The sequence below is a fragment of the Gorilla gorilla genome, chromosome X (assembly GCF_029281585.2).
Source record: "Gorilla gorilla gorilla isolate KB3781 chromosome X, NHGRI_mGorGor1-v2.1_pri, whole genome shotgun sequence".
NCBI lineage: Eukaryota > Metazoa > Chordata > Mammalia > Primates > Hominidae > Gorilla > Gorilla gorilla.
The window spans coordinates 21,627,008-21,642,336 of NC_073247.2; the positions used below are offsets into that span (position 1 = coordinate 21,627,008).

Genomic DNA, 15,329 nt, shown 5'->3' on the forward strand with positions numbered 1-15,329 from the left:
TGGAGGCCTCCTCCAACAAGTCTGAAAGCTCCTAAAAGCAAGAATATACTTTGATATTTTAAGCTTTTTAAACTCAAAGTGTGGATCATGGACCAGTAGTATCAGGATCACTTGGGAGCTTGTTAGAAATTCAGATTCATAGACTACCTCCCTGAGTCCTACTGATTCAGAAAGAGCATTTTAACAAGATCTGGTGATACCCATGCATAGTAAAGTTTGAGAAACATGAGTGAGTGAGTTTAAAACACAAAAAGACCACCTACTTTGGGAGGCTGAGGCGGATGGATCACAAGGTCAGGAGTTCGAGACCAGTCTGGCCAACATAGTGAAACCCCGTCTCTACTAAAAATACATAAATTAGCCAGGTGTGGTGGCATGCACCTGTAATCTCAGCTACTTGGGAGGCTGAGGCAGGAGGATCGTTTGAACCTGGGAAGTGGGGATTGCAGTGAGCCGAGATTGTGCCACTGTACTCCAGCCTGGGTGACAGAGCGAGACTCGATCTCAAAAAAAAAAAAAAAAAAAAAAAAGGCAACTACAGCTAGAGGGGTAGCACTCTGGAGCTCAAGCCTCAAAAGACCACTAAAAGTAAACATTCATTTATTAACATATGCATTTTTACTTCATGACATCATTCTCTGCCTTCTGGGCTGTTCCTTGGCCTGTACCTAGAGGAACACAAACAAAAACCAAACACTTTCTTCTCCTAAGTAAGTCTTCCCCCAGTGTTTTCTGTTCACTGATAATGCTAGTCTCTGACATAGAGCTCCTATGGGCTCATTCTTCTTTTTATTTTATTGTTATTATACTTTAAGTTTTAGGGTACATGTGCACAATGTGCAGGTTTGTTACATATGTATACATGTGCCATGTTGGTGTGCTGCACCCATTAACTCGTCATTTAGCATTAGGTATATCTCCTAATGCTATTCCTCCCCGCTCCCCCCATCCCACAACAGACCCCAGAGTGTGATGTTCCCCTTCCTGTGTCCATGTGTTCTCATTATTCAATTCCCACCTATGAGTGAGAACATGCGGTGTTTGGTTTTTTGTCCTTGCGATAGTTTGCTGAGAATGATGGTTTCCAGTTTCATCCATGTCCCTACAAAGGACATGAACTCTTCATTTTTTATGGCTGCATAGTATTCCATGGTGTATATGTGCCACATTTTCTTAATCCAGTCTATCGTTGTTGGACATTTGGGTTGGTTCCAAGTCTTTGCTATTTTCTTGGAAGCCCTGACACTCACCTAAGATCTTGGTCTAGGGTCTGCTCACCTACACTTTAAAATTCTACTTCTTACTCTTACGGATAGGGAACAGAAGGGGCTGGATAATTGTACAGCTTGGGATGGGCTTAATATGTGTGCTTCTTCCTTTTCCTAATAGAAGAGAAAGAAAGGTTCGCTTTTTACCACGGCATTTATATGCAAAGAGTGTATTTGAAAACCATGTAAAAATAACTTCTATCAACTGTTCTTTAAAGTATAGTATTTATCTATCTAATAATGCCACACAAAAGCAGAAATTTGGCCAGGCAAAAATCAGTGGTTTTCCTCAAAAGTGTGTGTTTTGTAGCTTTCCCACACAGTACCAACCATATGTTATAAGTGCAGTTTAAATGAGGGGCTCATAAATGGAAACGCCAGCATGTCTCTTTTCTGTACAAGGGAGGGAAATAAATGAGTTTATCAAAATTATGGTAGTGCATGATCTGCTGAAAAGAAAAGCCATTTGTTAATATAAATTAGGACTTATACCTTGATGAGGGTTAGAAATCTAGGAAAAATTTAAATGTAAGCCTAATTCTCTGATATGAAAAGCAAGACCATAAAATACTAGCTCATCTATACAATTTGAATATAATTTTATTCACTCATGGCTCTTGGGGCTTGAATCCAGGCCTTACTTTCAACAGAATTTGGTCCTACTTGAATCAGAATTTGGCCTGATAATGAATGGCCCAGACACAGATTTTTTAAAGTAGATCTGAAAGGATAATCCAATTAAAAGGTCTTCCCTGCTAAGCTGGAAATGGAGTGAAGCTGAATTTAGCTGTGCTATCAACGTAATGACCTGGGAAAGAAGGAGGTTGAACAACATGGAATTCCTTTTCACCAAATTTTTCTAAATAATATAACTTTTTAAGTATCTGCAATAATCATGAGTGAAAATTAATTTATCAAGTTCAAAACCAATATACAGGAATAACTTAACATGTGTTACTGTTTATAAGACACCATCAATTAAGACATGCCATCATTTTATTTATTTGTTTGTTTATTTATTTATTATTATGAGACAGAGTCTCACTCTGTCACGCAGGCTGGAGTGCAGTGGTGCAGTCTCGGCTCACTGCAACTTCCACCTCCCCAGTTCAAGCGATTCTCCCATCTCAGCCTCACGAGTAGCTGGGATTACAGGCACCTGTCACTACGCCTGGCTAATTTTTGTATTTTTAGTAGGGAGGGGGTTTAGCCATGTTGGCCAGGTTGGTCTCGAACTCCTGACCTCAGGTGATCTGCCCGCCTCGGCCTCCCAAAGTGCTGGGATTACAGGTACGGGATTACGTTAGGAGCTTGTCATTGGTTATAAGATTAGTCTCAATTTCAGAGATCATAGGTCATGGGAGAAATGTATCTTAGAATTGCTGAAATTTAGTAGGTTAAAAGTATAACAAAAGTGATAATTTTGTAAGAGCATAGCAACAACTTTTCCTGTCACAAATTTATTGTTTGGTGTCATGGTGATGATACTACTCCTGGTTAATGATGCTATATTACGCCCTTAACTGGTTATGCCAAATGCTCAGCATCCCCACACCCTCTGCCTCTGCAGCAAAGATTGGAAGTAACCATAAAATCTGACTAATGCAAAAACTCTGCGCTCCTCCTTTGGGAGCAAAAATGGCAGCAAGCCATAGCCTGCAGCATGGCTTGCATTTTACTAATTGCAAACATGAGTGCATGTAGAAACCCATGTGCATTTTTATCAAAATAATACTAGCTATGAAAAGTGGGAGAGCCAAGAGGGTGCACACCTCTAATTTCAAATGGGCACCTAGGCCTCAGCTAAGGTCTGTCTTGTGGTTTGATAATGGGTTAATCCCACTGGTAAAGCTGCACAAGCAAGATGCATCCAGGCGCAGCCTTAAGGGCCCCTACGCACGCTTATCAGAATTCTAGAAGTAGAATCATTGACGTGTATTATAGTCCCTTGCCAGTAATTTGTGCTTTTTCCCTGTAAATGAAGTCAAAAGGACCCTGAGAGGCTAGAGAAAGCTGAAAATAAAACAGAAAAATCTTGTAATGTGGTTTCTAATTTGGTAAGTGTATTGATGGGACCTGAAGCATTTTCTGGTTAGATGGACTGATCAGAATTGCCAAAGAGTTGCCAAAATTCCACTTCAGGTCACCCTGCATGTAGTTATGTAAACCTTTCCAATTTCTCAGAAATGGAAATAGAAATCTCCAATGAGGCTTTAGAAGATGGAACACTGGAATACTCACGATGATTGGGAAGCCTTTCTTCTGAGTAAATAGTCCACGACATCAGGATCGGTCTCTAACAGGCTGATCAGCACTTCGTTCTGGAGATCTGGGGGAACCTGAAGGAGCCAAATGTTGAGGCATAAATAAAACCATTCCAGAAACAGGCAAGATATGGTCACTGACAATTTTACTGTAGCATAAAACAGAGCCCTAAAAGTTGCAAGAGAGCAGAATGATTTGCTGGTTAAAACCAAACCTACGCCAACCCATGCAGCTGCTTTAATTCTTAGGACCAACTGGATGATTACCAATAGTCATATTCAATCCAAAATGTCACCCCTCATATGCCTGGAGATACAACTGAACCACTTGGATGCCTTTATTGCTCAGGTTAGATTTTCTTGGTTTTGAATAAGGAAAATATCATGGTTCAGAGAAATAGTGTCCATAATTTATTGCCCAATGGGGGCACTTTCTAGAGTTCGCATTTATAATTATGCCAAGACAGCAGGCAGAAATGATGACTGTATTGGGCAGTTCTGGAATATATGATCAGTTTATTAAGAAGGCAGGCCCTTGAGCCAGATTGCTTGGGTGTGAATCTTAGCCACGCCAGTCACTAGCTGTGGGACCCTTGACAAGATACATCGACAAGGATCTTCCTAGATCTCAGTTTGCTCACATGTAAAATGGGGATAACAACAGTACTCACCACGAAGCATTGCTATGGTGATTAAATGACTTATTATATGTTGAGACTTTAAAACAGTACTTGGTCAATGGTAAATACTCAAAAAATTGCTGGCTACTACATTTGTATATGTCACTTTATTATTCGGTGCCTGCCTTTACTCCTTTCTTGCACCTGGTCCATCAGTGATGAAAAGTTTCTCACTTTGTAATTTGTTAGGCATCCAGTAGAGTTCTATAGATGAGCATCATATGTTTCTCTAAGCCTAATCCACCCACAGTACATTAGAAGATGGCCTCACAACCCTAAGTCATCTGTGTGGAAATGTTCTATAAGAGATGATTGAACCCAGCTCTGACTTGTGGTTTCTTATTCCATAGAAGCTGATAGCTCAACCAAAGGAAACGCAAAACTATTGAGAGAAAATAAAATTTCAGTCTCATTCTCTCACACATGAGCTCAGAGAGAAGACTTTTTAAAACTGCAGGGTTAAGTCTTCTGAAAATAAGTGGTTGGTGGAAGAATTTGCCTCTTGCCTCTTGCAGAACTCTACGGTTCTTGAGCTCTGAGAATCTGGAAACAATTTTATTAATAAAAACAGGGATGAGAAAGCAAGGAAATGTGTTCTGTCTCTTACAAATCTGTTCCTCCTACTTTATCGTGAACCTTCATTAATGACATTGCCAACTTCTAATCACGCAAGCTCAAGATCTCAGAATTGTACTAAAGCTTCTCTGCATCCTCTCTCCATTCAGAGCCAGGAGGCCTACTAGACTTCATCTGTGTTACTTCTTTTCTCCCTTTTCCATTCCAACTGCAGAGACCCAAGTTCAAGCCCTCATTAGCCCTTTGTAGTGGTCATCTGTTCATCATTAAAAGTCTCCATTTCCCTCCTCTTATAATAGTTATACCCCACGTTACCTCTGGTAAACCAACTGCTACCCAAGCCTTAGCTCAAGGGTGAAGTGTGTATCGTAGTCAAAGTCTATTGAGCATTCCATTCCCAGATCATCATAGTTGCCTGAGCAATGGGCATGTGACTCCATCAGAGGCAATGAAAACCCTGGAGGTTTTCCCTGAGACTTCTAAGAGAGGATACAGGGCCTGTATCCATATGAGGCCTGATGATTGTGCTGACAATTGAGCAAACAATACCAAGAAATAGAGATAAAAGGGATGTCTTGATATCATCTGAGTACCGGGACAAGCTATGTCTGAAGCCATATTTGCTTGTGGATTGTTCAGCTATGTGAGCCTTCAAATTACTTAAGCTAGTTTGAGTTTTGCATTGCAAAGAAAAATACGTACTTGATGAACCTTTGATATAACAGCTTTCAAATTTGTCTGCTATTTCCTTAACATGTGCATCACATTTCTTCTCTATGTGGTTGTCAGAATGCCATGGTCAAGACACTCATTTACTGGAAACTCTTTTTATTCCCATGGCTGAAGCCATCCACTTGCATGCTCTCCTCAATCTGTCTTTCCCATCTTCTCCCCTAGCAGTTATTCCACACAAGCTCTACTTCAGCACCACTGTGCTTCTCCCTCAGGTCTTCTCTTCCCTCCCTTCCTTTCATTCATTGCATAAACGTTGAGTGAATGCTTCCTGAGTGCCAGGTATTGGATGCTGGGAATTCAGTTACAAACCAAACAGACAATAATCCTTGCCTTCATGAAGCTGATAACAAATATGGAAAGACGGGCATTAAACAAACATACAAGAAAAACATAGAGAAACTCAAGGCAAAGAAGGGCAATGAGAAATGCTTGGGAAGAAGCAGTTTTAAATAGGATTGTCAGTCCCAGAGAAGCTGACATTTTAGCAGAAAACTCAAACTGATGAAGGAGTTGGAGAAAATCATTCCAGGTAGAAGGAAGGAAAAGAAAGCCAGTGATAAAGGTCTTGAGTCAAGAGTGATGAGGAGGTCTGTGAGGCTGGAAGAGAGTAGGAAAGGAGGCGGGTGGTAGGAAGGGGTCATAGGGCCAGGACCAGGTGTCATGGAGTCTTATGGGTCATAATAAGGACTTCTGCTCTTACTTGCAGTGGGTGGGGATCCACTGGAGATTTTGAACAGATGACTAACATGAAGCAGCATCACTCTGGCTGCTGAGTTGAGAGTAGAATGCATGGAGCCAGAGATAAAGCAAGGAGAGCAGAGAGGGCCTGCTGATCTACCCAGATAAGATGATGGGTCCTGAACCAGGACAGTGAGGTGATGAGAAATATTTCCACCATGGACATAGTGAGGATAGAGGTAATAGCATTAATTTATTGGATGGAGAGAGAGAGAAGAGAGGGAGAGGGAGAAGAAAGGATGACCTCAATGCTTGGGGCCTAGGCAACTAGAAAGATGGAGTTGCTGTTGACTGGTCTGGAGAAGCTGCAGGAGGAGAAGGTTGGGGGTCAAGTTTTGGAGTGTCGTTTTGATATGATAATGTTTAGAGGTTTGCGAGACATCCAAATGAAGGAGATATCTTGTAGATAGTTGGCAATAAGGATTCAGAGTTCATAGGAGAGGTCTGGGTTGAACATAGACATTTAAGAGACCCATATAGATGGTATTTAAAACCCTGTGACCAGCTGCAGTGGCCTGGGAATGAAAATGGGGAGAAGGGAAAGGGCAGGATATTTAGGTCAAGGGTGAGATTATTCTCTTACTGTATAAATTCAACAGAAAGACATCATTTTTACTGTATTTTTTTCAAAGATCATCACCCAACAGCCATGTGCTATTATAACAGTTTTTAAAAACGTAACACCTAAAGGGTGAAAATGAGAGGAAAGAGAACCCATATTTTTTAATGAACAGCAGAGCAAAAAATAATATAGGACAAAAATGTATGTCCCGATCTCTTTTTTAGAAGAAAATTCCATAAACAAATTAGGAAAAGTACTTGCATTTTCATCCAGTTAGTTTAATTTAAAACTTGCTAGGCTTTGACATGTAATAAAAAATTTCATGGCTGGGTGCGGTGGCTCACACCTGTAATCCTAGCACTTTGGGAGGCCGAGGTGGGCAGATCACGAGGTCAGGAGATCGAGACCATCCTGGCTAACATGGTGAAACCCCGTCTCTACTAAAAATACAAAAAAAAAAATAATAATTAGTCGGATGTGGTGGTGAGCCCCTGTAGTCCCAGCTACTTGGGAGGCTGAGGCAGAAGAATGGCGTGAATCCGGGAGACGGAGCTTGCAGTGAGCCGAGATCATGCCACTGCACTCCAGCCTGGGTGACAGAGCGAGACTCTGTCTCAAAAAAAAAAAAAAAATTTCGCTCCAAGCACTAATCCATTCTTGGATTTAATTAAAGAATACACAATTAGAGTGCAAGCCCTTCAGAGTGGTGCAAGCATGACAATATTAATTCTTTGAGAGTATGTAGTATGTCTAAGATAAATTATCAACTTGGATGCATTATTAGAATAGGTTTCAAAAGTATCATTACTTAAAAAATAACTTTCCATAAATTTTTGTCAAGCTAGTCTGCAATTCAGAGGTTTTCCTCATTCAACTAGGTGAGCAATCATAATTACTGAGGTCTATTTTATGTAGCATATGTGACTCTTACTTGGTAACAAATGCAAATAGGAAGGGTCACAGTTATAAATCTATCTACAGTTTCCTTTTAAAAGGCCCATGGTACCATTTTGGCTTGGAGACACTATTTACAAATGCATAAAAAAGACATAGTTTAAAATTGTAGATCCATGTATTACAGGAAGGCAAATAATATTTTCCTATGTATTATGCAAAACTAACTACAGTTGTATATAATTCATTAGTTAATTTATTTATAATCCATTTTGTTACAGAGTGATTTAAGGCAGCTTCAAAATGTATGTGATTAAACCACATTCTAAAAAATAAAGGAATGATTCAGAAAATTGGAGTCAGTGGGAAAATGAGGTAAAAAATTTGAAATGATGCCTGAAACTGATTTTTTAATGTTCATACAACAGCACCCAGTACTGTTTTCCTATAATTCTTCTAATCTTTGGCTATAACTGCACATTTCATTTCCTAACATTTAATAAAAATTTCAAACTACTGGCTCAGTTAAATTGGATGAACATTTATTTCTCTATTAATTGAGGTACTTAATGGAGAAATAAAAGTCAAGTAAATAAACTGATAGGAAACAGCAGCTTGAAATAAGTAAGAAACAAATATCTAGGTAGACCACTGACTTAAGCATACCTTTTCAGGAATTAGGATGCTGTAAAAAAAAATCTGACTGAGGCAACAGCCCCTGAAATCCAGTTTTGGCTCTGCTGTTTATAATTAATATAAACTTGGACACATCAATCACCTTCTTTAGGATTCTGTTCCCACATCCGAAAACATATGCATATTCATTTTACTTAATGGGGGGTGTTACGGGAATCAAAAGCGCTAAAAAAATGAAAATAGATTACCAATTGCAAAGAGATCTAGTAATAAAATGTTTTATTAGAAATAGATGAAATAAGTTAAACACTTGAAAAAATAAAAGCAGATAACATGGAGATGGACAATATTTATTCTGCAATTATTAGTTTTTATTAACAGTCATCCATTCGCTTTCAGAGAAGAAGCACTCTCTTCTCTTTTGCTTAACACTTCTTTTGGGTAACTCAGTTATGGGATTTTCTCTTGCTATGCCTCTGCTTCTAATCCCCCTCTGAATTTCTGGAGTTACAGCCTATGACCTCTTGGCCCTTCAACTGCAATGGTCTTAAAGTCAGACTCTGTGTAGCCTCACCCTTCCAGTTCCTTTGGCTAGACCTTGAATCTTCCCACCATTCAAGTCATTAGAAGGTAAGTTTCCTGAAGGCAGGGATTATCTGATTTGTTTACCCAGAACTGAAACAGGCTCAGAAATTTGTAGTTTTCTGTCAGCTAGCCTCCCTCAAAGCTAGGGCAAGATCACGTATGCACATGCTGGTACCTGAAGGGGGGCATGTAGGAGCTTCTGGAAAAGGTTATCTTCCCTATTGAAAATGGGTACATGAAAAGAAACATCATCTCTTCATTAATTGATGCAATGATGGCTGGAAGAGATGCTGTTATCAACTGTAGCCATTTTGCAGCTGAAGATGGCAGAGCAGAGAGAGAGCAAAGTGCTACCCAGCTACTGAAACTGTGCCCCCCCTATATTTACTGTGTCACATAATAAATGCTGATGTGGAAAGCCATTTGCAGTTGATTATTGTTCTCCTTGCCAGTCAAATGTTTCCTAAATGATGTCTCATTTTCCTCCTCTAACTTTGCCTTCCTACTCTTTCCTCTCTGGAAGCTCTTACCTGCACTTCTATGACCCTCACCCCGTCATTCACTTACACACTCACTTGCTCAATTTTATGCTCTTTCAGAATACAAGCTAGGGTGGTGATTTCTACCCAGTGGATGTGCAGTGAATGTTGCTGAAATGGCTAAAAATAATAATAATCTAAAATCACCCAGGATTATGGTCTGCATGTGTTATGTTGCCCTTGTCTAGATGTTTCTCTCTACTTATCAGTGGTACCTATGTCATGCTGCAGCACAGTCTTCTTGCTATTCATTTCTAGAGTGGGAAAATACATTTTCTTTCCCAACTGATTATCATCAGAATTTTTCTAAGTTCTTAAGCTATTTTTCTTATCAATACAAAAACTTCAAAACTTTTTGAAAAAGATAGCTCAATAATTAAACAACATTTTCATTTTCTGCTTCTGGGATTTTTGTATATAGCAAAATGGGAACTAAGGAGAAGGGTAGTGAGAGACATATTACATTTTTTAAAAAATCAAGCAATTCTGCATGTTAAAAAGAAGAAACAAAACCCAGCCCAAAGTGATTCTTCATTTACAATTCATTGTTTCACATCAAAATCTCTACTGGGCTTTAGTCAACCATGTAACAATTCTAGATATTTTCTAAGGGTACCATTTATGGTTGTGTTTATCTGGAGACTCAACTCCTTAGATTTTAATGAGTTCCTTCAAAGCATAATGCTATTCCAAAAATCAAAAGAACTTTGGACCCTCCTGCTTCAGAGAAAAAAATGTAAACACTGCACATATGAAAGAATAAAACTGTCACAATTAAAATCTACCCGATCAAATTAAAAATGAAACCTTGAATTATTGCCTGGGGTATAATTGCTATGAGGTAGTTTATTCCATAAACCACTGAGAGAGAAAAGTGGTATGAGTTTTCTCCATTTACTAAGTCACCACAATAAACCATTAAGGGCTTTTTGAAGAGCTATTCCCAGGACCCAGCCCTAATGCACTTGTCACTGGATGTTCCACACCAATCCACCACTTTGCACTTGACAAAGAAGGATGCTTTAGCATTTAAAACCCAGCAAAAGTAAATATCACTGGAAATCATGATGGCATTTTGTAGTTAACAAACACACTAAAAGAAATCACTTTGGCTGTTTATGGGAGCAAAAGCTCAAACAAGGACAAGCCCAGCTTAGAACCTTTGGCGTGGCTCTGTTGTGACAGGTGGTTTAATAATTTAAGGGGTCTGGGTGCACGGGAGGGTCAAGATGCATTAAATTCGGCAAATATTTCTCAAGTGCTTGATACATGTCAGGCAGCATGTTTTGGCAATTCAGGTACATTAGTGAACAAATACAGTGGAAGAGTCCAGGGCTCATGGAACGATGTTGGAGGATAACTCAAGCAAAGATGAAAGAAATCAGCAGTCTTTGCTCCATGGCAACAGGTTAAAGGGAGTGGAAAAGGTTCAGGCATAATTTGCTTCTGCTTCCTTCCACCTTTGTGGGACACAAACAGTACACATGTTCTGTCTTTACAGACAGGGCCAAGTGAGCAGACTATAGCAGGAACACTTGCTGGCTCTGAAAGCCATCTGCTGGCCTGAACATCAGGGGTGCTATGATTAGTCCAGCAGTATTACTGCTGTTAAAGGTCTTCATTCCTCATTTTCAGATTGGCTAAAACATATTTTCTTGTTCTTTCCCCACAAATGGACTCCATATCTGAGATACCACATCAAAATGCCTCTTCTTTTGTGTGAAGAGGCATCATGCTGTAGAAATAATTCATTTAGTCACTGCATCACTTGGGCAAACAAACTTGGCTTACTCCTCATGAAATGGTAGTGAGATTTAAACAAGCCAATAATGTACGTAATGAGTAGCCCAACCCTGGCACGTAGACAGTGGTATTTGTGATATGTAGAAAAGGAAATGGAAATCATATATAATTATGTGGATATACTGGGAGGGGTGGTTTCTTGCTTGATGACCTGGATGAATGCTTGACTCTTTGACTTGGTGTGCAAAGTAGCTTTAAGAAAATGTGATTTTCATCAGGGAATGAAGAGAACACAAAGCAAAGCTTGGCTTCTGGCTTGGAATCCTCATCACAGCCTCTGACCCTTGCTCCCAGTAGTGCTCATTTGAAATTTCCCACGTGCACTAAGCTGGTCCCCAGTTCAGGCTGACAACTCAGTGGGGTGGGAACACACTGGCTTTCCCACGTCTCCACTGCACTCCGGACTTTTCATCAGCTTACAAGGGTGGTGTCTTCTCTTTCTTGCCCCTCTCCTAAAAAGAAATCCTAGTAAAAATTGTTTAATATCAGCCCTTAGAAGAAGCTGACAGTTTTCTCTATTCTGCTCTGAAGTTCTTACTAATCCCAAGAGCAATGATGAGTTTTCTCTGGAATTCCCAATATTAGTTACAGAAGTAACAACTTTCAGAACAATTCATGTATCAATGACTTAGTCAGTGAGAACTTTCTGGTTAGGATAATACCAATGACTTTGTGTAGATATTCATGATTCTTATCCTTGATTTCCAGTGCTCCCACAGAGTATCATTTTATGTTAGCCAGTTTTTCAACAACAGGTGTTGATATCAGAAGTGGAGGGTCATGATTTAAAGGTAAGGGAATATAAGCAGTATGGACACTGGACAAAATCGAAACAAAAATACATTTTGTTCTAGTAATACAGAATTGCAATATTTATTCAACAAATAATTACTGAGCACCCATCTTTTGCCATATACTTTCTAGGTGGTATGAATGTCAGTGAACAGAACAAACAAAAATCTCTGCCTTTATAAGGTTTGTATTCTGTTAGGTTTCAATAAGCATAAAAATAAGTAAATTATATAGTGGGTTAAAAGGTAATAAATGCTATGGAATAAAAAGAGCAGAGTAAGGGCCTAGGAGTATATATGTGTGGGATCAGGTCACAGCATTATACACAGTGGGCAGAGTGGGCTTGATTTCCAAGAAAACACCCAAACATGCTTTGATAGAGCAGGCACCTTATCACTTTAATGTAATAATAGCAGAAATCTTTTTTTAATGCCTAATATATGTTAATTCTGTTCTAGGTGCCTTAAAATGTCATTTCTAATTCTTATAACAGTCCTGTAAATTAGGTCACGTTGTTTCATCTTTTGGCTAGGGAAGTTAACTGTGGGGGCCCAAGATTACACAGCAAATAAGTGGCTGAGCAGGGATTTGAATTTTGGTAGCTCATTCCAATGCACATGGTCTTTCTACCATACCAGTGTTTCCCAAGATATGGTTTCCAAAGGTGTGGTTAGGAAACTACCAGAACTCTGTGGAGGTCTTCACTAGAAAGTGCAGATTATTTCTGGGCCCCATCCCAGTGCTACTCAATCTGATTCTCTGGAGTGCATCCTAGGAATCTGAATGTCTAAGTTTCCTTGCAACTCTGCTGCACACTCAAGTTTGAGAACCACCATTATAATCTACTGCCTTCGTATTTTGATATCTGTGGTCATGATATCTGCTATTATGATCTATTTCCAGCTCAAGGATTTCCAAAAGCAAACAACCAATGCAAAAGACTGTCCTAGCCAGACTCTTAAATTGTGTGTCAACCTCTGCATCTAGGTTCCTCTTCTGTATTATAGGACGAAGCCAGGTTCTTTTCTGCTCTTTCCCATTAACTCAGAGAGTGGCCACTTGGGAGAGGCAGTCTCAGCATCAGGAAATGAAGGATGTTAGAACACCCAGAACAAATTTTGGGTCCCTGCCAGGCCTCTGTGAGCTTCTATATCCCTTCCACCAGTTATTTTATGGAATCACTGCCTCCAGGTCTGTTCTGCCTTCCAGGACAAGCTCACAGCTACCTTTCCTAACAAGTCTTCCTTTCTAATGCTAATAGAAGTGACACCTCCCTTTCCGAGCTCTTAAACCCAAGGACTGTGAAACTGCACAATTACTAACTACTTTTAACCATCAGGCCCTGACTAGCTTCATCCTTCGTTTGGAATTATAATAATTCTGAAAGCTTCTTTAAAAAGCCAAACAAAACAAAACAACATAGCGACATACAAGATTACATTTTTGTCCACCCATGCAGATCAGCTTTGCTGACCAACCACCAGCCTTGGTACAGCCGACTAGTTTCTCAACTGCCAAGTATGCCAAGAGAATCTAAAATGTGATGAGATTAATTTTCTTCTGTGCTTTATAAAAAGGAAGGAAGGGAAGTCAGTGCTAGGGCATAGAACCATGCAGATTTTACAACTAGAAGGGATCTTGGCTATCATTCATTCAAATCTAGTATTTGATAACTAAAGAAAAAGAAGATGAGGTCATGTAGCCAATATATAACAGGGACAGGACGATAGTAAATTTTCTGGTTCCAGAGTCAGTTTCTTTTCATAGACCAAGACTTGAGATATTTGTCTCCCTCTTCCTCCCACTCCACTGTTATTTTTCTGAATATGTGATTACCAGAATCCTTCTAAAGAGGTCAAGAATGATTATATTAATGGTTAACTTACTCCAAGAAAGGTATCCTTAATTTCTCCATGCCCAAATCTTTTCATACGTATAAGGAGTAAGGCTTGGTAATATGGAAATCATATGTCACAGAACAACCATTGAGTCATTCATTAATTCAACCAATATTTATTGTGTTCCTACCATGTCCCAGGCACAGGGGTAATGCAGTAAAGAAAGTACTATAGATAGAAATGGACCAAAAAAATCATCCTGTCATGTAGTTTACATTTCTAGGGAGTGGGGAACATAAACGAGAAATTTGTAAGACCCAATGTTAACAGTGGTGAGTGCTAAGGGGAAAAAGTAGGGAAAGGAAATAGGGAGTGATGATGTGTGTGTGTGCGATGGAGGGTGGAGGTGCGTTTTAGACAAGGTGGCCAGGAAAGGCCTCTATGAGAAGTAAAGACTATAACTGGAGACCAAAAATATGAGAGAATGCCGACATCAATCCCTACAGAGAATGGCAAACAAAGATCAGATTTGGGAAAAGCTGGAAAAGGTAGAATACTGATGTTTTTATACTGTTCTTAGTAATTCAGGTGGCAGGAAATGGAAAGAAGAGGGATGGCACAATTAAAATGGCAGCTGTATTTTCAAAGAAGCCAGGAAAAGTTTTGTTGGTATCTGAGTTGAAAAGAAATGCTCGATGATATGTGGTTTCATATAAAGGAGAACTTTGCTTAGATAATAGAATTAAGTAACTTTGGTGAGAAGTATTATTTTGTTAAAAAAAATCCAGAGAACATGAAGTAATGCCAAGACTACTTGGCAAGATGATATGTGACTTAAACTTGATGATAATGTTGAAAAGTTCAGACATTTGATTCATCCAAATATGTAGTTAATTATGAGGATTTAGGCTGACGTGTAAATTTTATATAGAGTCAATTATTAATTCAACATTTTTTGAGAGCTTAGCAGGTGCAACCCAGGGACAGTGCTTCAGATACACAAACAGGAGCAAGATGCCATTCTACCTCAGTGAACTTTTCATTTGCTCTTCCTCCTGGGGATCCAACCAGGATACATTTTCAAGCCTCGCTTGAAGTTAAGTGTGGCTTGTGCATAAGTTCTGGCCAATGAGATTTGAGTGGACAAGATGGATGACCTTTCTGGGGTTGCCCGTAAAACTCTAAAAAATGTCAGAGCCTCAAAATACAAGGAGCTGGGATTCCTAAATCACCACCTGGAAGGCTGTCCACCTAACACCTGATTAAACTTTATGTCAGACTGATATTTATGTTTGTGTTAAAGTACTGAGATTTGAGGCAGCACGTGTTACCTAACTAATATAATTACTAATTAACACTTGCATAAACTGCTACAGTTTGCACAATACTTTCACGTATCAAATGATTCTGGTCACCACC

General features: G+C 39.4%; 1 protein-coding gene across 3 annotated transcripts in view; it reads right to left on the reverse strand.

Moving 5' to 3' along the window:
• ARHGAP6 (Rho GTPase activating protein 6) overlaps positions 1 to 15,329 on the reverse strand; it is a 529,030-nt gene that overhangs the window by 15,447 nt on the left and 498,254 nt on the right. For all 3 annotated transcript variants that reach the window (XM_055377029.2, XM_019019623.4, XM_055377031.2), the window contains exon 10: positions 3,510 to 3,607. In XM_055377029.2, coding sequence (XP_055233004.1) covers positions 3,510 to 3,607 — 98 coding nt within the window. The remainder of the gene's footprint in view (positions 1 to 3,509; positions 3,608 to 15,329) is intronic.